General features: G+C 34.1%; 2 protein-coding genes across 2 annotated transcripts; both read left to right on the forward strand.

Annotated features, from left to right (window-relative positions):
* Positions 1-271: 271 nt before the first annotated feature.
* LOC111392503 (rho-N domain-containing protein 1, chloroplastic-like) lies at positions 272-3943 on the forward strand. The gene is made up of 2 exons (XM_023017863.1): positions 272-425; positions 2668-3943. The coding sequence occupies exons 1-2, from the start codon at positions 386-388 to the stop codon at positions 3726-3728; spliced, it is 1101 nt and encodes a 366-aa protein (XP_022873631.1). The 5' UTR covers positions 272-385; the 3' UTR covers positions 3729-3943.
* Positions 3944-16191: 12248 nt separating this feature from the next.
* Positions 16192-20849, forward strand: LOC111392515 (U-box domain-containing protein 3). The gene is made up of 5 exons (XM_023017878.1): positions 16192-16615; positions 17310-17589; positions 18163-18279; positions 18554-20422; positions 20528-20849. The coding sequence occupies exons 2-5, from the start codon at positions 17314-17316 to the stop codon at positions 20591-20593; spliced, it is 2328 nt and encodes a 775-aa protein (XP_022873646.1). The 5' UTR covers positions 16192-16615; positions 17310-17313; the 3' UTR covers positions 20594-20849.
* Positions 20850-23818: the final 2969 nt, after the last annotated feature.

Genomic DNA, 23818 nt, shown 5'->3' on the forward strand with positions numbered 1-23818 from the left:
TGAAATGATATCAAATCACTGTTGAAGAATGTATTTTTTTTGAAAAATAACGTGGCTCAAACACGTTCTGAATAAAGTTGAGATATAGTTATTTTAATCCTTATAGGATCTAATACTATACGACGATAAAACATCTTTTTTTTTTTTTTTTTATTGGTATGAATGAGTTTTTGAATAATAATTTTTTGATTATGGGCCGAATGATTTAGCCAATCGGCCCATTCTAAACAATGGGATAGCCCCAAGACAAAGCTCTTATTTGCCCCTTATCTATGGTATGGTGAATATATAGCAATTGCACACAGAAAACACCATTAATACGTGTGTCTACGTGTGAAATGCAACGCCGCCATTGAAGAACACCTTCTTCTTGCTGTTTTCAAGCATGTCGTGTTCAATTCGTTTCATCTCCAATACAATTCCAGGTTTGGGTTTGTGTGAGTGAAGTTCTTGTTTTGCTTTTCCTTAGTTGAAGTGTTTAAAATCATGCTCTCACCAAACACCGGCATTTCTGTTTGTAGTTTCATAGTTTATGAGATTTTAGGAATATTCTTCTGCATTAACGTTTTCATGGTTGAATTTTGCTGGTGTTTGTGGATTTTGACTATGCGCGCCATTTGCTTGATGAAATGATTGTTTAAACAGTGTTACGCATTATTTGAGCTAATAATTTGGTTTTATATATTGGATTTCTTGAATTTTTTTTATTTTGGAATAAGTGTTGTTAGTTTCAGCTAATATAGTTTGAGTTTTTGTAATTTTTAGTTTACAATTTTATAAAGATTACTTTTTCTTAGTGGCTTTTTTACACACACTTCCTAATTCTTAGTATAAAAAATGCCCTAGCACCGTGTGTTCACCATACAAATCAAACCCTTCATAACCCTTATCATTGGGGTTGGGATGTGGGAATGGGTAAAGACAAAAATTAAACTAGTTTTACACTTCTTTTGTACATCAAGTTTGACATCCCTTGATGTATGTTATTCAAATCAAGAGCCATGATTTTGACACAACAAGAATGTCAAATGTGATGACAAAAAGAATGTACATGTAGCAGCTTTGTAAAGACAATGAGAAGGGGGGGGGGGGGGGGGGGGGGNGGGGGGGGGGGGGGGGGGGGGGACAGATGATGAAGGGTATGTTGGAATTTTTTTAATTTAAAGTCTTTATAGAAGTATAAAATTTCAATAATATGTGACTACTGACTAGGAATTAAATGCTGATGTGCTTATATAGATGATTTAATAATATCAATGTGTTGAACTTCAAATAGCGCATTTATATAGGTAGCTTGTTATATTAACGTTCTACTTATAATTATATGGAGGTGTGAAAGGGTAAAGAACACGAGACACTAACCATAATTGATGATTCATTTGGCTTCTAAATCTGTTGCTCACATGACATGGCATGATTTTTGGACTACAGCTTATCTTGCTGCTCAAAATATAATTGCTAAGAGCATGTGGGAAAAACTGAATTATATGGTTTTGTGACTTGTGGCGAGTATATGTAAATCAGATTCCAATCGAAGTTATTGAAGTGAATCAGGGGGAATGGAATAATTTCTTTTATTGCCTCTTCATGCTTTTAGAGATACCAGTTCTATTTTTATCCCACTAAATGGGGCAATTTAAAGGATGCATAAGTATGAGCATTTGATTGCCATGGAGGTCTAAGTATAAAAGCCTTCTCAATTTCGGAGAAACCCAATTTATTCCAAGTTTTAACCATTTAACCTTTCAATCACCATCAAGTACTTCGATTGATCATGGGCCCAATTTAAATACTTCTGATGAACTCCTGGTAGTTGTTAAAATGTGGCCGGCTTTATTCTTCATGCTTCCTTTCATGTAATTATGAGCTGTGACTGTAAGATATCTATGACATTTAAAAAATGTAGCATTAACTTCTTCGCAGCAGCAGTCTGATTTCTAGGTAACCTTAACACGGCAAGAGTTGCTAGATGCTTAAATTGATTCTTTTATTCATGAACTCTTTGTCTATCCACTCGTTTATCTTGAAGTCTCGCACTTGGCTGAAATTTCAGGGTTTTCTCTATGTTGTGATGGATTGCATGAAATGTATTATTTCTCGTAATAGATTTGCTTTATGTTTGTCTGATTTAATGTTGAGATGTAAATGTCTAATGTGGAATTGAAATTGAAGATGCAGTTGTAGCTCGTAACCTTTTTTCTTCGGGGTGGAGTGTGATTGAGGGGTTGGGGATGGACCGACTCTGTCAAATGATTCAATAATATATATTATCAATGATTGACTGCTGATTAAGTGCATAATAGTGACTATCAATATTATGGCTTAAAGCCTTAAAGGTATGTGGTGCAGTAAAAATTTTCAGCTTGAAGATGATATACTATTGACAAGGATTTGAATTTTTATGGTCATTAAAAATTGTCAATCTGAAACCCTGTATACTTGTTCTTTGTCCCAGCTATGCTACTTTCTAGCTTAACATCTGCAGTCACGCAGAATTGTTGATGCAATCTACTCTTCATGTTGCCTACCAAATTATTTGAACAGAAAGTGTTAGATCTTCTCTTTGAGAGCAACACATGAACTGGGTCCCTGGTGGATTTTTGCCTTTTGCTTTGGGATTTTCCCATTTCTTTTTTATGCATGAGGCGCTTTCAAATTTTATTGCAGGACATGGGCGACAGGAGGGATGTCTCCCTTGCTCGGGAGTTTCAGGAGGAGCAGTGAGCATATCATCTTGCACTACTCGTGGTGACCACCACAAAGTCATTTGTGATGTCAAGTTTTTTTCCTTGACATGTGCCTCTAGGAGCAGACCTGCTGCATGCAATGCAAGTTCTGGCAGGTATAGAAGAAACCCAGATTTTCCAAAGCAGAACAAAAGTGGGTTCTCCCGCAGCTGGAACAGGTACAATGAAGAGAGAGATGGTTATGAGAACCTTGAAGAATCTGAAATTATTTCTTCAAAAAATGGGCAATTACTTTCCGTCTCTGGAAACCCAAAATTCCAAGCGACTTCAACTCCAGGTCCTAGGGAAAAGGAAATTGTCGAATTATTCCGAAAGGTCCAGGCTCGTCTTCGTGAAAGAACAGCAGTCAAGGAAGAGAAGAAAATTGAGGATTCACAAGGAAAAAGCAAAGAGAGTGAGACTGTTGATTCTCTTCTCAAGCTTTTAAGGAAACATTCAGTTCAGCAGGGCAAGAAAAAGAGCAACAGTGCCAGCAGTAGGGACTTTGTCCTTGACCAGCCCGAACAGGTAGGTCCATTTTCTGAAGACAGAAGCACGAGCACCTTGGACTCTAATAATAGTGTGAAGCAAGAGATGCAAGAAAGCCAGAGACTACATGTTAGCAGGCCAGCATCTAACTTCCGTAAAAGGTCTCCAGTCCCCCAAGTCAAATTTCAGCCTGTTTACTCAGACGATGGCCCTATTAATTCTGTCTCACATGTCAATGGGAAAAGCAGGGAGATGGAAACTAATGCTGAACCTGATGTGGAGCCAATTTTTTCAGAAGGGGACGTGTTTGATCAGATCTCGGAAGATGAAACTTCTGAAATTTTTGAAAGTGACAATGATGAAGAATCGGAAGAAGAGACCCCGGTCATTGCCAATTTAAGTGGAATGAAGCTGTCTGAGTTGAGAGCTCTTGCAAAGTCTCGTGGTTTGAAAGGATTCTCAAAGATGAAAAAACAAGAGCTCATTGAGTTGCTATGTGGAAGCTCAATCTGATCTCCAATCCTGAAGTAAGAAGAAAACCTGAATAATTTTTACATGCTGAAATTTTGTCTACTTGTTCTTTTGTTGTTATATACAGTCTCATATTTGGCTTTCGCAAGATCTCTGGTTTTTTTTTAAAACCTTTTAAATAGATTTGTAGTGGTGGACTAGGATTTTGGATTCTTTTACATCATGAAATGTGGTATGCATTGTCTCGATTTGGATTTTGACTTGACTTGAGAAAGAGGGGTAGTTCCGGGGAAGGGTTTCAGGATTTGAGATTATAGAGCTAGCGGTAAATCAAAGGTTTGTCCATCAAGACTAAAATACCTTGACTGCTTGACACGGTGAGCATTCCTGAAATGTTTCTAAATGGATCATTTTGTGTGTGTGCCTATTTTATTGGTTATATATCTTTGTCCCAAACAATAAGGCACCAAAAGGTTTTCTTCACTTTCCTTTTTCTAAAATGATATTCAACTTTATTGGTGCTTAGCACCAGTATATGAGGCAGTGGTCTAAGCACTAGTAGGTCACTGTCATATTGTTCAAAGAAGTTATAATGCATTTTTATGTATTTGATAATGTAACAATGAATAGTGTTAAGTAATAGTGAGTTGAATATCATTATTCTTTTCAAAATTGAAAAAAGGGAGAAACTTTTGCATGTCTTTATCTAATTAAATTTTATTTGGTGGGCCTAAATACGTTAATGACGTCATTAGAAAGATTAAGCTTGATGTGTGATGATTTAAGGATAAGCATTCCTTACTTGTTTAGTAGGGCTGGCCGTTCCAATTCTTTTGAAAATAAACCTTAAAATTATTTTTAATTAAAGAATGTGTTCAATTTTCGTGAAAGTATATTGTTCTCTTTTTTTGGTGTGATAATTAGACCTTGTTTGGTCCCCATTAAATTTTTAACACATTTTTCTCTTTTTATTTTCAACTACACATACTTCAGTAAAATAATATAGCACGTAAACCAAAAATTTTTCTTTTTATTTTAACCGCACATTCTTTTAGAAATTACTATTCGTAGACTCATTATTTTCGAAGTCTCATTATAATGGGGCAAACAAGGTTTAAAGTACCTTTATTATGAACAAAACAACCGCCCATCTGTAGATTTCATTTATTACTACGATCGTCGGATTATATTATATCAGACAATATTAAAGTAATATAAAAGTTATATTATTATTTATCATATTGTTTAATTCGATCTTTTGCATGTGTGTAAACTGTGGACATGTATGGTGCTCGATGGGCCATCCTCAACCACGAACTCAAAGTGCTGAAAGGAAATATAATAATTCATCTCCTAAACTTCTTGATTTGATTATGATTTTGGATTTTGGATACTTTACTATAGAGAATATTGATTTAATTCTCCCTTTTTTTTGCTGATCAGACGATAAAAAATCTTCCTGGTCTGTGGAGTTGTTTACCTTTATTTTTGTATTTTATTTTTTGTCTGTGTTTGGTGAAAATTTTAGAGGTATAGCTCGAAAAATCTGCATCTTATTAGTTTTATTTTATTGAATATTTCCTTTTTTACTTTTTGTCAATTTTCTATATTTTTTAGAAGATTTTTGTGTTTTTTCTTTCTTGGATTTTGCCCATTGTACAGGGCAAATTATCAGGGTGTAATTTACAGAGGTGAAATGATAGCCCTGTATTGGCAGTTTTTTTTTTTTTTTTTTCTCCCAATGAAAATTAGCCAAATGTGTACCTGTAAAAGCCGTGGTAAAAATTCTTGTACACTAAGCAGGGTCTTCTTTCTTTACCAATTCAATCTAGTTTCGTACAAAGTCCATCTAGGATTCTAATGCATAAAATTAAAAAAATCAATTGAGTAAAAGCTAAGTGATTCATATGATCTAGTCAATTGTGTTCAAAATTTATTATGGTGAAGCTTTAGTTGGTTCTCCAATAAAAAAGAAGCAATAGCTTCATTAATTGCTAATTTGCTACACATATAAAGAGAGTGCACACGCGAGAGGGTCTCTATTTTCATATCTATATCCATAATCTATAAATGTTAATAATTTTTTGAACGTTTTTAACAATATTACAATTTAATTATTCCAATAATATTTTACTTTTCCTTTTTCAATATGTAATAAATGTTATAAAATCCTTTCATGTATAAATTTTGAGTTATTAAGCTCATATTTGGCTCTCATTATTTGAAATTTAAATGGTGGAATATTTTTTATTTTCTAAGGAATGTGTAATTAAAAAAATGGAATTACGTTTAATATTATTTTATTGAGAATATGTGGTTGATAAGAAAAGAGAGAAAAATGAATTATAATTCTAATGAGAACCACACGGGGGTTAATTCTCAATAATTAACTTTCCCAGCAATCTAGACTCAATGGATCTTAACTTGATGAATTTTAACCTACATAAATCTGAAGTTATTATAGATGAATTTTATTCTATTCATGTATCTAAAAATTTTAATGAATGCTTAAATTCATGTACAAGCAATTAATTCTTATGTACCAAATGTAGCATAAAAGGGTAATTGGCACAAAACGTCCTTATCTTTCAAGTCTATTGTGGAAAACGTCCCTACCTTTCATTTTTTGGCATTTTTACCCTCATTTCAACCTTTCTTTGCGCTGGACGTCCTTCCGTCCATATTCCGTCAGTTTTTCTGTTAATTAAAGGGTAATTGGCACAAAACGTCCCTACCTTTCAAGTCTATTGTGGAAAACGTCCCTATCTTTTAGAAAGACATATTAAATGGGTAGTCAATTTATAATGAGTCAAAATGAAGAATGGCTCTTTTTGGCTCAATGGAGAAGATGAATGGCTCATTTTAAATTGACTCATTATAAATTGACTACCCATTTAATATGTATTTCTAAATTTTTCCAGTGACACAAGATGACAGCAACAGTAGTTGTGGAATTGTGAAATATAATGTGTTCACGATATTTTTTCTTTATTTAACTTAATCATTTAAAGTATTTTCAGATTCATGTTGCTACTACTGTTACTTATGGACTAAGTTGATGGCGGGAAAAAGGGGTGAAGTGGGTGAGGACAATTTTACCCTTATTTATGGAAAGAAAAAGATATTTTTGTATTTAATTAACGAAAAAAATGACGGAATATGGACGGAAGGACGTCCAGCGCAAAGAAAGGTTGAAATGAGGGCAAAAATGCCAAAAAATGAAAGATAGGGACGTTTTCCACAATAGACTTGAAAGGTAGGGACGTTTTGTGCCAATTACCCGAATGTTTAACGGAAAAACTGACGGAATATGGACGGAAGGACGTCCAGCGCAAAGAAAGGTTGAAATGAGGGCAAAAATGCCAAAAAATGAAAGGTAGGGACGTTTTCCACAATAAACTTGAAAGGTAAGGACGTTTTGTGCCAATTACCCTAGCATAAAATGTTGCTCATTTTCAGTATTTCATCATAACAAAAAAATTGTATAACAAAAGTTGAGTTTTGAGAGTACAATTTTCTTCTTTTAAATTCCTATGCTAAATTTTATTTTCTTTATTCGTTTGAAACTCATGAAATCCTCACTATAAATTGTTATCAAATATTATTTTTACATGCGAGAATATTATTTGGACGATTTTAATCATATTACAATTCAGTTATTTCAATACAGCAGCCGACCTCTCTTCATCAATACCAGTTGTCACGCATGAACCAACAGAAATGATTTCATTGCTCCTTTCTAAATAAGAAGCTTAATGCGCCATCACCTATGTCCCTTTACTGTGACGGGACTTCCACAAAATGAAAAGGAGCAGCAACTTCGTATGCTCCACTTTTGTTATCTTACATTTCGTTTTTCAATGTGCAACAAATATTATAGTATTCTTATCATGTATGAATTTCATGTTATTAACTCTCAATTAATTAACATTCACATTAATCTAGACTCAATGAATCTTAATATATATATAAATCCAGATTTATTATATATAAATTTATTTCTGTTCATATATTTAGGAATTTTAATGGGTTCTTATTGACAATTAATTCTCATGTACTCATTTGTAGTATTTCATCATCACAAAAAATTTGCATCATAAAAGTTGAGTTTTGATGATACAATATTCTTTTCTTAAATTTCTATCATAATTTTTTTTTTTAGTTCGTTTGAGACTCGTTTAATCCTCCCAACAAATTTATATAAAATATTACTTCTACAACACTTATTTACGTTTTAAATGGAATCGATATTTTATATTGTTGTTTTAAATAGAAAGGATATTTTAGATGATTGGTCAATTATTTTAACCATACTATAGTTCAATTATTTCTATAACTAGTCGATGCCACGTACATTGCATGATTATTGTATTTAATGTGTCTTTATTAGCGTGATGCAGAGATTTTAGTTTTCATAGCATAATCCTAACATGTTTTTGAAGTTTAAGTTGAAGTTTTTGGCATGAATCTTCTCTAACAGTTAGTAAAAATTAAATTTAAAATTGTGAGAATATAAGTAAAAGATAATTTATAATTTTGACTCAGCACAGACTGTGCGGGGATTCCGCACCAATTCCGTGCGGGGAAGCCCCCACACAGCTCCGCACCAAGACCATGCGAAGTCCTCGCACAGTGCTACAAGAAGTCATACTTCACAATTTCTGTTAAGATTGCTGATGCATGAGATAGACAAAAGACATAAATGAATAAACAAGCTAATAAGTATTTTAATTTACATTAAACCAAGAATATACCTCTTTATTCACACAAAAACCCAAAATTGTGAATCGAATAAATAAAATTATAATTATCAGAGAAAACCAAGAATATAACTCTCTACTCACTCGAAATCAAAAAATTTGCACGTAGAATCTTGAATAAACAAAATCATAATCTGAGAAAAACGGCATGCCATGCGGAGTCCCTGCACAGTCTGAACAGTATGTACGGAGTCCCCGCACCAAGACCATGTGGAGTCACCGCACAATGCTACAAGAAGCCATACTTCACAATTTCTGCTAAGATTGCTGATGCATGAGATAGACAAAAGATATAAATGAATTAACAAGTTAATAAGCATTTTAATTTACATTAAACTAAGAATATACCTTTCTGTTCACACAAAAATCCAAAATTGTGAATAGAATAAACAAAATTATAATTATCACATAAAATCGAGGATATAACTCTCTATTTACTCGAAATCAAAAATTTTGCATGTAGAATCTTGAATAAACAAAATCATCATCAGAGAAAAACGGCATGCCAGGATTTATCTCTCTATTCACGAGAATTTTGCACGAAGAGATTAATCACAGAAACGAGAGAAGAATTGAAGAAGTAAGAGAAGATAACGATGATGATAATGAAGAAATCTTCTGTCCACAGAAAATGGGTTTGCGTGGGGAAATGGCTTCACCGTCCTTTTGAGTAAGAAAAAATGGGTATGGCTGATATCTACAGTAAAATCACTACTTAGCTACAGTAGAAGTCCCAAACACTATTGTAACTACAGTGAATTTTATTCATCTTTCTATAAGTAGTTAGATTCATTGTTTTTCATTTTTTTATATGTAACAAATACTACAAAATTCTTGATATATATGAATTTCACATTATTAATTCTCAATAATTAATATTCACATTAATCTAGAATTAATGAATCTTGATCTACATGAATTTATAGTTATTATACATAAATTTATTTCTATTTATATATCTATGAATTTTAATGGTTGTTAATTTCATGCATTAGCAATTGATTCTTATGTACCAAATGTAGTACTCCATCCATCTCAATAAAATAGTTCTATTTCTTTTTGCACACGGATTAAGACTGTCATTGATATAGTTAAAATAATAAATTTTACTATTATTTTTCCTAATATATCCCTACATTAATGCAAACCAATATTCAAGATAATTAAATTATGAATGCAATATTCAAAATAATTAAACTCTTATTGGTAATACTCATTGTTTAATGCAAGAATCAAGGTAATTAACAATGATGACAATATGATAGTGGGACTTTTCTTATACTCTAAATACAAAAGAATAAGTGTCATAAAAAATGAAATGTTTCGTCTTCATTTTTTTTCTAATTTATTGTTTCAACTACAATTGAATTAATGAAGTAATTTATATTTGTAATAAAAATCTCACATTAAATATTTGTATATTAGTAGGGGCGAAGCCACCTTAAGGCTAGTACAGGCACTTGCTTGCACTAAAGTTTTCTCAAGCGGAAAAATAAAAAATAAAAAATTACCACCCTGTTTGTCGATGTACATATCTAGAGAGAATTAAAGAGAGAATCGCCAACAAGAAGAAGGCAAGAAGCACCCTATACTTTTCTCGTGTATATATGCTATAAAAATTTGATATCATCTCAACCACATATTCTTCAATAAAATAATATTACATGCAAATCTAAATTTTTTCCTTCTTTCTTAACTACACATTTTTCATCAATACACTATTCAAAAATACATTTTCATTCTAATAATGTGGCTCAAACAAGGACTATATATTTTTTGAAAATTATTTCAAAATTTTTTTTCTCTTCATATTATAAATAATTTTTTTTTCAATTTAAAATTCTTTTTGATTATTTTCGTTATATGATAAAACACAAAATTTGCAATTTTAATTAAAAAATAATATTTATTTTAAATTTTAATTATTTTAATTTAATTAAAAAACTTTATAATAATTTTTTTCTATTTTCGTTCTGTAATTTATTAAATCATTTAGTTTTTCCTTTATTCGTATTAGATTAAATGAAGTGAATTGCTGTGTGAAAATAGAGAACTATGCAGTGAAAGTGATGATTGTAGTGAAGTGACTTATGAAAATGGAGAAATGATTGAAGACAACATGACATCATTTTTGTTCCCACAATGAAAAAAAGAAATTCTTTTTAATTCTTCTCTCTTTATGATAAAGCATAATTTTTAAAATCTTAATTAAATAATATTTATTTATTCTTTATTTATTTTCCGTAACTTTCTTTTTTTTATTTTTGTTCGATTTAAAATTCTTTTTAATTAAAATTTGAAAAGTTTAAAGAGATTTTCTTCCTTTATAGTTATGTCAATGTCTACATTATTTTTTAATGTTCTAAATACGTATTTACAATCTCACAGTCAAGCTCCAATGACAACAAAATCAGGCTCTTGGAAAAAGTTTGATACATGAAATTGCATTTAACATTTTAAGCTATAATTTAGGATTCTGCATGGTACCCATCAACATGAAAAACAATTTTTAATGGAATAGTGTGGGTATTGTTATGTTGTATATCTTGATGATATTTAATTATTATAATCATAGTATGAATTAGGGACAAAGCTCGAGTGGGCTTAATTATATTTTAGGCTAAGCTAATATATATATATATAGGAGAAATATATTTTGCATAAAAAATTTCCCACAAACTTTTGTACATGAAAATGCCTGGTACAAATATATGCAAATTCTCAAATGTCCATATGAAGAATTAAAAATATACATAAAAATTGACGAAAAATAAGTCAATTTCAACAAATTTATGAATACATTTCAAAATTTTAAATAATTTTCTCTAAAATTTACATACACTTATTTTAAATTAACCAATTAATGTGTAATGCACGCTCACTCATTAGTATTGTTACTCCCTGTATTAAATTGGCTACCAAAAAGCGACACGTGGAAGATCCACTGACGTCATCAAAAGGGTCAGTCTGAAACATATGAAGAGGCAAGGCAATAAGATTATAAAGTGGCTCCAAAAGTCGAAGTCCTTATTTTGACCAAGGTACCATTTAACTAGATGAGTATCGAAGCCCTAACGAAGGGTCTGTGCCCAAGTCCTCATGTTCACAAACAGCCAAGACCCTAAAAGATGGAGCCGAAGTCCCTGTTCTAGCCTAGATACCATTTAACCAAATGAGTATCGAAGCCTTAATGAAGTGCTATGCCGAAGTCTGAAGAGGCTACCATGTTGGCTATCTTGACGAATATCTTTGTAAAAGACTGATTAGACGTCTACTTTATCTTATGTCAAAAGTATCAGCCTAAAAGTATAGGGCAGTTGGCTTTTTTCAATGTAATAAATGCATGTGTAAGAAAGATGTAATGTATAAAAGAAGAGGGGAGGAGCACATGGTTTGGATTGAACGCCACCATGTCTTCCCCAAACTCTATATATAACCTCCTCAAAAGAAAGAGGGAGGGTAAAAACAACACAAATTTATAAGAAAAAGAGAGAACCCTAGAAGAAAAATAAGGAACGGGTACATAAATTTTTGGAGAGGAAAATAAATTCAACTCCATACATTTCTTATCATTCATTTGTTCCTATCTTGCTTTCTTTTATCATTTACTTGCAAAAGTTGTAGTAATGTTTGGGTAAGATTATCACTACTGGTAAGAATGTCAACAAGCCGAGCTGGCTCGAAAGTCGAAACTCGAGGTCAGGCTCAGGTAATATGAGCGAGCTTTTTTCATTGCCTAAGCCGAGCTTTTGCTTGACAAAAAAAATTGGGCTTAAAAATAATTTGTTCCAAAAAACTGTTAAGACGAATCACTAAGATTTTAAAGGATCAATTCAATTTTGCAGTGAAAATAATTTTGCAGAAAATATAAAAAAATCGAACCTGAAGATATGTTTCGCCCTAAAAAGGTCCCGATGTTCAGTCTTGCGACATAATCACCCGTTGAGTATCACCAAATGTGATATAGCTCAAGATCCCTAAGTATTAACCAAGTGCCTTATTTTCAAATAAGGCAGCGTGTTGCTGCGTTTAATATATATATTTTTAAATATAGGCTCATGAACCCGAGCCGACGAGCTACACAGGTCGACTCGAGCTTTGCCCAACACTCCAAAATGAGGCTCAGTTCGAGCCTTGGCTCGATTCTCCCGAGTTGAGTTGGCTTGAGCTTTTTTGGGGCCAAGCCACGAACGACCGAGCCTAATTGCCATTCCTAACGTTGGTGTAAAAGTTTTTGGTCACTTCGTCGGCCTCTAAATTGCTTAGTTTCACGTCAAGTGGGACCAAAATCTATTGACGTCGTTTTCGAAGGTCAACAATTTAGCATCGTCTATGGAAATCACTGGGAATAACTAAACCACAAGTACCTCGTGGGATAAAGCCTTTGAACAAAAGGTAACATTCTTGAAAAAGAGCGATACGAGGCATGGCCGAGGTGCTAAAAGAGGCAACTCAAAAGGAATTCTACTAAATCCTTGAGTAAAGGAAAGCAATCCCAGGAACAAAGTCGAAAAGTGGTTATTTGTAAAGGAGGTGCAGCCATGAGTTTAACAGAGCACGAAACTGTACCTAAGCGGACTAGAAAACGCCTCGATGAGGAAGCATCCTTGTAAAGAGCCCCAATAACCTAGGAGCCATGGCCAGCCGCTCTAGCAATTCGCCATCGAAGAAGTGGCTCGAGGAGCAGGTCAGTAAATTGGCGTTGTTCCCAACTGTTTGTACTGAAACTTATCAGGTCGTAACACAATTTTCTTTCCCCCAAACAGAAAGTTGTACGTGTTGGTATATCCATAATGTAGTGAGTGCCTGTCAAACTGCCACGACCTTCCTAACAGTAAATGACACGCATCCATCTCTACTACATCATATAAAACCTTATCCTTGTAGGTAGGTCCAATGGAGAAGTTGATTCGAGCACGTTGAGACACTTCTACATCATTGCCTCTTTTCAGCCAGGCTAATTTATACGGTTTGGGGTATTTCTCAGTCTGCAAACCCAGCTTCTTAACGACCTCCTCAGCCACCACATTCTCGCAACTACTAGAATGAATAACAAATTTACATACCTTCCCTCTATCAGTACATGTCGATTGAAAGATATTATTAAGCAACCAATCAGTGTTATTCTCCAAAGGAATCAGAAAACTCATCCTCACCACCAGTGCCTGACCCACATCACCAACCACAAACTCTTTCTCTTCTGCTGCTTCTTCTATGCCTTCACCGTCAAATACAGGCGGACCTTCATAATCGCCATTCCCCTCATCAACAAAGAGTCCCCTGCGCGAATTTTTGGAGCACTCAGGCTGCCTATGGCCTGTAACTTCGCATCCAAAACAACAAGTACCAACCCCAGGGCGTGTTGGTTGTTGGACAGGATTTGTTCTAAGAGGACTAGATTGAGTAGGATTACCAGGACGTGTCACTTGCTGTTATGGGTTACTGGACGAACTTTCTGCAATGAAAAGACTAGTAGTTCTCCTGGACCGTTGCTTCTCTATTTGTATTGCCCTCTGATATGCTTCAGAAACTGTCACAGGATCGAACATATTGAGAGTATCCTGTATTTGGGGACGAAGACCACCCACGTACCGTGACACTAACTACTCCTCCATCTCCATCATCTCGTTCCTCGTAATCAACATATAAAAATCCGTGGTATAGTCACTAACCGTTTTCCCACCTTGACGCAGATTTTGCAGTTGTTGGTACATGGTCCGCACATAATTGTAAGGCAGAAACTGTTTTTTCATATGCTTCTTCAATTTATCCCACGATGCAAGTTTGGGTTTTCCTAGCCTGGATCTCGTCACTTTAGTCTGCTGCCACCACGCGCGCTGCTCCCCCACGAAGCCTCGTTGCAACGAGAAGCACACATTTATCGGCAGGAACCTCTTTAAACTCCAAGATATCCTCCACTGCAGTCACCCAATCGAAGAATTCCTTTGGACTCAACCCACCATGAAATTCTGGAATATCAACCTTAAATCCTGATTCCCAACATCGGTTGTCCTCCTGACCACCCCTTCTTCGGTGAACTGGCAGATCCAATGGTTGTTCAAGCGGTGCAAATAGATTCTCATCATCGAAATCCTCAAGCTGTGTGGCTACAGGGGCAGGCTGCTGCGGCATAAGCGCAGCGATCTGCCGTGTCAGCAATTCCACTTGTCGACGTAGCTGTCCGATTTCATCACGTCTATGTACTTCCTCTACCGAAGCATCACGGACTTCAGGACGTCTCCTTGGCAGCATGGTGAAGGAACGATTTCGACTCTGATACCAACTGATATAGCGGAAGATTATAGAGAAGATGAACAATCACAAAATGAGAAAACTCTCAAGAAATTTTTTATTGAATTCAACAACTGCCGCCTCAAAGGGCTTACAACACCTTAAATAGAAAAAACTTAGCAAAATTCGGAAAATAGAATTAAAAAGATATTTTTTCAAAAATAGAAAAATATGAGATAACTACTAAGATGGAAAATCCTTATTTTCAGGATCATCCTCCAACAAACGGAATACAAATCCGAATTTTATGGAAAGAGATGTTGCAAAAACAAAAATTACCATAAATAGCAAAAACGCTTAAACGAGGGCCTAAACGATGAATTTTGCCCAAAATTGGCCTTGCATCAGGGCCAAAGGCACTGAGTTTTATTCATCGGCTCGATTCCAATCGAATTATACTAGCAATTCGCAAAAAACGAACAAACTCGAAGTTATCATGAAATCAAAAACTATTATTTTGCCTTACGATGATCCCATTTCATTATAAACTCTAATTCCTTATGTACTTCATCAGATAGTGGCGATAAATTAAAGTGATATTGCCTCATTGATATTTCAGAAGCACTACGTCATTGAGGCAGTAAATCAACTCTTGTACGAGTTTCATGAGTTCTTTCGTTTGATCAAAAAAATAATTTGTCCGTTATCATAGGAATTAGATTATGTAAAATATCTATAAAATAATAATATTGGGATCGAGAAAAATTATTATTCTAAAGGGACTATTAATTTATCGATAAATGATTATTTATTAATTTATAAAGTGTTTTATATTTTTATTACTTATGTTATATTTTGCCATAATACATGTAGAATTTATTTTTATTTTTTAAATATTGAATGTGGAGAAACTCAAAATTTAATCCATAAAACACAAAAAGGCATATACATACATACATTAAAGAGGATACATCAATGAACAAGCAAAGAAAAAAGCGAAAAACTTTAGAGTTATATTATATTTTGAAAAAGAGGCAAATTTAAAAATTAAACTTTTGTTAATTTGTATGAGCACCTATTTTTATGAATTTAAATAATTATTATTTTATATATTCGGTGGACTTAAAGGATTTCAAAAAAATATTTATTATCTATGTATTTAACGGAGTTATTAATTTTAAACACTGGTTTAAATTAGAATTGAAAAAATTTATTATTTAAATAAAATTAATAATTTATCAAACATTCATTTATCAAGATTTTACTATCTATCAGGATTAGTTAATAATTCTAGGAGTCAAATCTAACCAAATCGATGAGTTGGTTCAACTCAAGTGGTTCTAAATAATCCAATGCCCCCTATCTGAGGGCATATTAGTCAATTTACGCAATACAATCTTAAAGTGGTTACACATATGGCAAAGTTGTACAAAAAGGCTGTGGATGGATATTATCATCCCTTAATCAGTTAATTAGAAAAGCCAAATGCATCTATTCCCTCTCTAATCGTCGTTTAACATTCCGTCCATTGAAGAGAATCACAATACGCATCTTTCATAGCCCTAATTTATTAATGACATCAAATTATGAACATCAAATTAGTTAATTCCACCCACGACATCAACAAATTTGCAGCTACAAGAAGGACCCACAAAGTTAATCCATTTTTGTTTTCTTCTTCCTTACTTTATTATATATCTTGATTTTATTATCCTGCGCTGTCTCTTCCTCTCTCTCTCTCTCTAAAATGAAGCACTGTGAAGAGGGTTGGCAACAATTCTTGAAAAAAAAAATGAAGGGTTTGTTTTTAATGGGATTTTCGGGCTAATTCTTGAAGATTGATGGATCAAAGAAATGAGATTTTAATGGTAAAGCTTGTTTCTTTCTGGAGTTTCGTCGAGATCCGTTTTTGTTCCTCGTTTAATCCTCAAGCACCAGGTACGGCTGCAGAGATGTCCTCGGAATTTAACGTTTTTATATACAAACGGTTTAGCTCGATTGTATAAATTTGTTGTAATTATGCATTTTTTTGTTAGTTCTAATTGTTTCTGGGTGAGTGTTATTGGCTTATCTCTTGCTTTCTAACTTTCTTGTTTTGATAATTTTCCTTTTTCTTTTTTGGTTTAGTACCTGATAGAGTGGCTGTAATTTGTTAGATTCCGGGATTTTTACTGATATTATAAATTAGCACTAATTCTATTTTTATTGAGCAAATGATCAAGAAACTCTTCTTGTCTATTGGAGAGTTTTATGAATAACACCTTCTTCTTTTTGTTATTTATATACAGTTTATGAACGTGAGCCAAACATAAGCTTAGTTATTGGACAGAGGAGCTATTCTTAAGTGCTAGATTATGATTACTTATATAAATTTAAGGAAGAACTAAATTATTGAAGTCCAAACTTCGTTACCATATAGAGATATTAACAATTCGTCTGAAATAAGAGCAATTCATTGTGCTTGAAACCCAGCATCAATATTATGATTTATAGTGCATTCTTGAGGCTACTTTCTAATTATATTACCTTCTTCTATTATTATCCTTTTGCATCGTTTAAATTCTGATTCTTCTTCAGACCACACGTGTTAATTCTAATTAGTCATGTTTTGACTTTTGACTTCTATAAACAGGTCAATGGACTTAGACTCCGTAAGTTGCCTTACTAATAGCATTTCTCGATTTATTCACCTGGTAACATGTCGAATATCGAAGAGTATCCCTATGGAGAAGGATTACAGGAATATAACTTCTTTCTTGAAGCATTTGAAACCACTACTTGATAATGTCACTGATCATAAGGTGCCTCTAGATGAAATTTTGTGTAAAGAGTGCGAAGAATTGGATTCAGCTGTCAATGAGGCTAGAGAATTCCTTGAGAAATGGTCTCCGAGGATGAGCAAGATTCTTTGCGTGAGTATTCTGATTGGATTTGGCTTTGTTCTTTCTATTAATGTAGTTTAGCATTTGAGTACTGAACAGTAAAAGTAATGTGTAAGCATGTTATACCAATTAAATTCAGCTTTTTGTAATATAATGTGGATGTCAAAAAAAGAGCTTGACACTAAGCTTCCGTTTGGCTAATTTATAAATGATTTAAATCATTTATAAATTAGCCAAACGGAAGCTTAGTGTCAAGCAGTCAAACTTCATTTTCAACCACAAATTTTAATAGATCCACAGTACTATCCACTTATTCCCCACTCATTCATCTCTATTTTTAAAATAAACCATTTATAAATTCTTCCCAAATGGAGGCTAATTCAGTATGCTTTAACTAATCTATTCTTAACTAATCAGCACCTCCATTTGAATACTAAGAGTTCTGGAGAAGAAATTGAAAAACTGATGTGATGTACTTATTTTATCCTGAATTTTTATTGTTTTCTCAACTATGTTACAAATCCAAGATAAGGTGGGGATAATGTTATTTTAATAGTTTTACAAGCTTACAGTTCTTTTTCTTTTATTATTTTATATTTTCAGGTTCTGCAAAGCAAGCACTTTATCCTGAAAATCCAGATATCCTCAGTGAAGATATCTTCTATTTTATGCGGACTAGTTGAATCATCACCGTCTTCTTCGAGTCTATCTGCTGCTCAGGTAGGGATACAGTTGGATAATACTTGGTTCACTATAAAAGTAAGACTAGTACCTAGCTCAGGTAAGGATCATCTGCCCCCTAGCCCCCTCTGTGGGAGGGTAAAAGCAGTATGCCACTACTCTGTTTCAGAAGTCTGAAATAGAGGGGCAAATTTGGATGAGAAACAAACTGAAGCTTCACCAGCACTGTTCTCGTCTCTATAACATTACTAGCTGGGTTGCTCTTGATAATACTCGTGCATCTGATTTTTGTTTATTTTTTTTTCTGTTTCAGTTCTGTAAGCAGGAATCTCAAAATCTGAAGCTAGACAAAGTATCAGAACTCATAGAAGAGATTTTTAGAAGCCAAAATGAAGGGGTGACTCCTCATGCTGATTTTCTCATGTCAATGGTTAAGACCCTCAACCTGACCTCAAATCAGGAACTCTTGAGTGAGTTTATTGCATTGGAAAAGGAGAGAATGAAAGCTGAAGAAAATCAAACAAAAGGGGATTTGGATCAAATATCTCGTACCATTGAGTTTATGTCCCACATTCATGATTGTGTGGTTAGGCTCGAGAACTTTGAGGCCGTGAATGGCATTCGGATCCCCCCATATTTCCGCTGTCCTTTATCTTCGGAAATCATGCGGGATCCAGTTATTGTTGCTTCTGGGCAAACCTATGAGCGGGCTTCTGTACAAAAATGGCTGGATCATGGATTAACAACTTGTCCCAAAACTGGTCAAAAACTCGCACATACCAATCTTATCCCCAATTATACAGTTAAAGCTCTTGTAGCAAATTGGTGTGAGGAAAACAAAATAAATGTCACCAACCCCCCTGGGGGTACTGATATTGTCGTAGTTCAATCTCAATCTGAACATTTCAATCCCTTAGATGATCTCCAATGTCCTTTAAAAGGGATAAATTCAACATCAAGATCCTCTTTTGAAGCCTGGCATGGCTTTGAGAAGCTGAAGGTCGATGGTTCTTCTGGACCCAAGGATGAAAGATTTGGTGTTTTGGGGGACAAAGCGGCTGAAAAGTTTGACCACTCATCCCCCGAACATTCATATGTACACAGTAGGAGTGAATCGGCATCAAGTGCTGTTTCCAGCATTGATTATCTCCCTTTAGCATCTACTGATACCTCTAGGATATCAAGTAAGCAGGATGATATGAGTGATAGATCAAGGGATACAACATCTAGTTTTCCCACACCTTCTAATTCAAATCGAAACTCTGCAAAACAGTATCACAGCTCAAAAACAATGGCTGAAATGGCGGTGAATAGAAAACACAACCCCTCAAGAGCACACTCATTTTCATCTGAATCGGGTTCTAATGCTTCGACTTCTACTTTGCATGTTGAAAAACTCGTTAAAGAGTTGAAGAGTGAATCGACCGAACTACAGACAATGGCTGCAGAAGAATTACGGTTTCTTGCTAAGCATAACAATGAGAATCGTGTTGTTATAGGCTGCAGTGGGGCCATTGCTCCACTAATCTCACTGCTACACTCGGATGTGAAGCTAACCCAAGAGCATGCAGTCACTGCACTTTTGAACTTGTCAATTAATGAAAAGATCAAGGTTATGATTGCAGGAGAAGCTGCAATTGAAGCCCTTATCCATGTTTTGAGGACTGGAAATGCAGGAGCTAAGGAAAATGCTGCAGCTGCTCTTTTCAGTCTCTCTCTTCTGGATGAGTACAGGAAAAAAATTGGCCGATCAGGGGCAGTTAAAGCATTGGTTGATCTTTTAGGATCTGGTACTCTGAGAGGGAAGAAAGACGCTGCAACTGCCCTATTTAACCTATCTATCTTTCATGAGAATAAGGCTCGTATAGTTCAGGCAGGAGCAGTGAAATATCTGGTGGGGTTGATGGCCCCTGAAACAGAAATGGTTGATAAAGCTGTAGCTCTTCTTGCAAATTTGTCTACTATCAAAGAAGGATGCTCAGCTATTGTTCGAGAAGGGGGTATACCATTACTGGTTGAAATTGTTGACACGGGATCTCAACGAGGAAAGGAAAATGCTGCCTCGATACTTCTACAACTGTGCATTAATAGTTCTAGCTGCTGTCGGAGTGTTCTACAAGAAGGAGCTGTCCCACCTCTTGTCGCGTTGTCTCAATCAGGCACTCTAAGAGCGAAGGAGAAGGTATGTAACTTCATTTAGTTTTCTTCTTTTTCTCTAGTTTTCCTCTAGTAAATCCAGATATATACAAATTTGCTGCTATTTCCCCTATGTTGTCTTTTGGAGCAGGCACAACAGCTTCTTAGTCACTTCCGCAACCAGCGTGAGTGCGCTGTGGCGAGAGGGAGGCCGTGAAGAAGAAATTTTCATTCATTCATTCATGTTTATTTTGCCGCTGCTCGTGTCCACCTTAGTTAAAGCTTCGTCGCCAGCAGTTTCTCAGATATCAAGGTTTTGAACAATTATTCTGTATCTATTTACGTGACATGCAAATGGGGGTAGATTTGTTTGCTTTTGTAGCTCCAAATTGGCTATAGCCTGTGATGTTTAATCTCGTAGTTCCTTTGGTTTTTTGCTTTACTAATGCAAGTAGTTCTTCCATGTTCTTAAAGCTCTTGTGATGTCTTTTTGTAAAAGCTTGTTCGTTTAGTTCAAGATTGTACGAATCGTGACAAGTAAAATAATGATAGGTAAATTATCGTTCCTACAAGGACCGTACTCATAAGCATCGAAATTAAGAATCTTAATTTATTTGAACTACCAATTTGAGAAGAGAATTTTATCTAATTAAACTAAAGACTAAGCTCCCTTTTGGATAAAATTCTTGCTTTCTGGTTGCTCCTCATTTTCGTCTGTATCGTTTAATCAAGTTCCTACTAACATTCTTTTGCTCAATTCACCTGCATGTCAGAATTTTTACTTATAAAAGCAATGTATACACCAAATTAAGTAAAATTTTCTCCAACAAGCAATATCCATAAGTTCAGAAGTCCAATATGCATGGAAAACACCCTTATCGAGTTTTTACTAGACTCAAGTACTATGTCCAATTTCTTATATATGTATAATTGTGGATTTTAGGACATTCACTGAGCAAGTGTTATCCTATATTATATGAATTTAAATCAACTCCTCCATGTCCCACTTTTCAGTTTTCAGAGAAATCAACATCGACATAGGCTGCCATATTCCTCCTCCTTGTTGGGCCATTGTTTTGGTTTTCTCAAGTGCTGGGGCTTATTGCCAAATATTTTATGGTCCAATGGGTATTATATATATCAAACTAAATAAATAAAAATAAATAAATTATGATACGGTTTATCTAGCTACTCGAATATTAGATTGTTTTATTTGATAACTTTTTTATTTTATTTTATTTTATCTCCCACACTCTTTTAAATAAATTATATTTTACTTTGCTTTATAACTTTTTCCTATTTTTTCATTGCATTTTAAAAAATAACACTACTCAAAATTTACTTTTCAAAAGTTTGTCAATGGTAACTTTATAAATACAATTATTTAAAAAATAATAATAATAGAGAAAAAGTTATTACACTTTTATAAAGATTCCTACAAAAGAAATATGTGGAAACCACGTTCATAATGAATTAATAGATTACAATACATTTATTCTTTACGAAACTTCTATAATTATGTTTATCCAAATTGGGGAATACTCATGTTTACTACACGTGTTTAATAAAAAGTCAAGTGGTCCAGAGACTTGAAATGGTTTGTGAAAGACACGTGCACATAGCACACGTGCCTCCTAAACAATTGAATTTGCGAAACAATTTCTAATTCTATTCTCTAGCATGCTTTTATTTTTTGTAATCTTTTTCTGGAAAGCTTATCCGACTTAATGATCTTGAGATTTCTACTTTTAATGCAGTATCATTACACTCTTCATGTCTTTGATACTGAATGTCAATTTACGATGAACGTCAAGGGCCAAATGTATGGTCAATAACAAGGTTACTTTGTTAGTTGTATTTCTCGAGTTGTCACGGATGACAAAGATGGTGTATTTCGTGAACAAATTTAATGATCTTGAGATTTCTACCTTCCTCGTGTATATTATTGCACTTCTAACGTCCTCGACATTAATATCTTTGCCTATAAACATTATTCTCACATTACCATCATTAGAAGGTTGTGGTGAGCGTCAAGGGTCCTAATGTTTGGTCGGTAACATCTTTAACTGCCTTTCTCAAAATTTCACAATAGATGAAGACTGTATTTTTTGAACAATTGAACACATTCCAAATCTTGCCTTGGATTTTTGGAAAATGCCGAGGTCCTGTTCGAGGGGCAGAGGTGGCAAAGCCTCTGCCCCAGATTTTGATGGCGGGCTCCCCAAGTGCAGAAGATCAACGGTCAAGGTGTTTCCACCTCGGCCCTGGATTGGAGCCTGGGATTTAAACCCGGGCTCTGTAGCATGATTGTGAGTTTTTAGATAAAAATCTAAAATTTGATACTATTCTTAGCTTTGATAGATTTTCCCAAGCCTAAATGATGATCTTAGACTTGAAATCCTAGGGATTTTGAATGTCTAATGTCTAGATAGTACAATGCTAGCTTTGCTTTCTCAAGAACAGATGAGAAATTCGGGCAAATTTTACCACTTTTAGTGCTGCCCGGACATGGATTGGAGGAAAATTTCCAATCTACGGGTACTTTATTATACTTTCTATGTGCTTTATTTGTCCTTTAAACCACTATATTATTTTGTATCACAAAACTTAGATTCAATAATCCATGCCTTTGTCCTCTCCATTGGGAGCACCATAATGTCAACATATTTTTCCCTAGTAAACTATCAAATTTTGGCACGTTGTGTTGTACTATTTTATTTTAAAGTTTAGTTACGAAATGAGATAATTTAACGCGATGGGTAATTATATTAATATTAACAAGAAGATTATTGTTGAATAATTCTACTTTTTCAGCCTACTATGTCCAATTGTAAATTCTGAGTTCAAAGTCTACCATTTGGTTTGCAAGATTTTCAAGAAGCACCACTTCTTGCTACAAAAACATTTATACAATTAGTATCTCAATAATTCAACACATTAGTACGTTTATAATAATGTAAAGCATGCAAGATTAGAAGTTCATATTCATGTATCTCCTCGTTGGGAATTTAGATGAATTCCTCTATTGAACCAATTTTTTCCCAACATCTAGCCTCATCACAATTAAAAAATACCCCAAAAAAAAAACAGTGAAGCTGTTGCAAATTTTCTTTTGACATGATATGTGTTGCATATATAACTCCATTATTATGATAATAAAGTTTTAGCTTTTGAAGATTGGCTACAACAATTATTTATTTTCTAATTAACACTTATAGGTTTCATGATATAATTGCATTTCTTACTCTTCATAGAAGTCCCAACTGTTTGAAAGTCTTCAATGACACCTTTTGGTTAACTGTGTCATAGTTATAGCCATTGTGACTTTTTACCTTAGCTAAGATACAGGTAGGCAACATGTAATTTAAGAGAAACAAGCAAAAATTGTATAAAATTAAAGAAAGTAAAAATAAAAACACTGAAAATTACGAAGAATTCTTCT

The sequence above is a fragment of the Olea europaea genome, unplaced genomic scaffold (assembly GCF_002742605.1).
Source record: "Olea europaea var. sylvestris unplaced genomic scaffold, O_europaea_v1 scaffold936, whole genome shotgun sequence".
Taxonomy (NCBI): Eukaryota; Viridiplantae; Streptophyta; class Magnoliopsida; order Lamiales; family Oleaceae; genus Olea; species Olea europaea.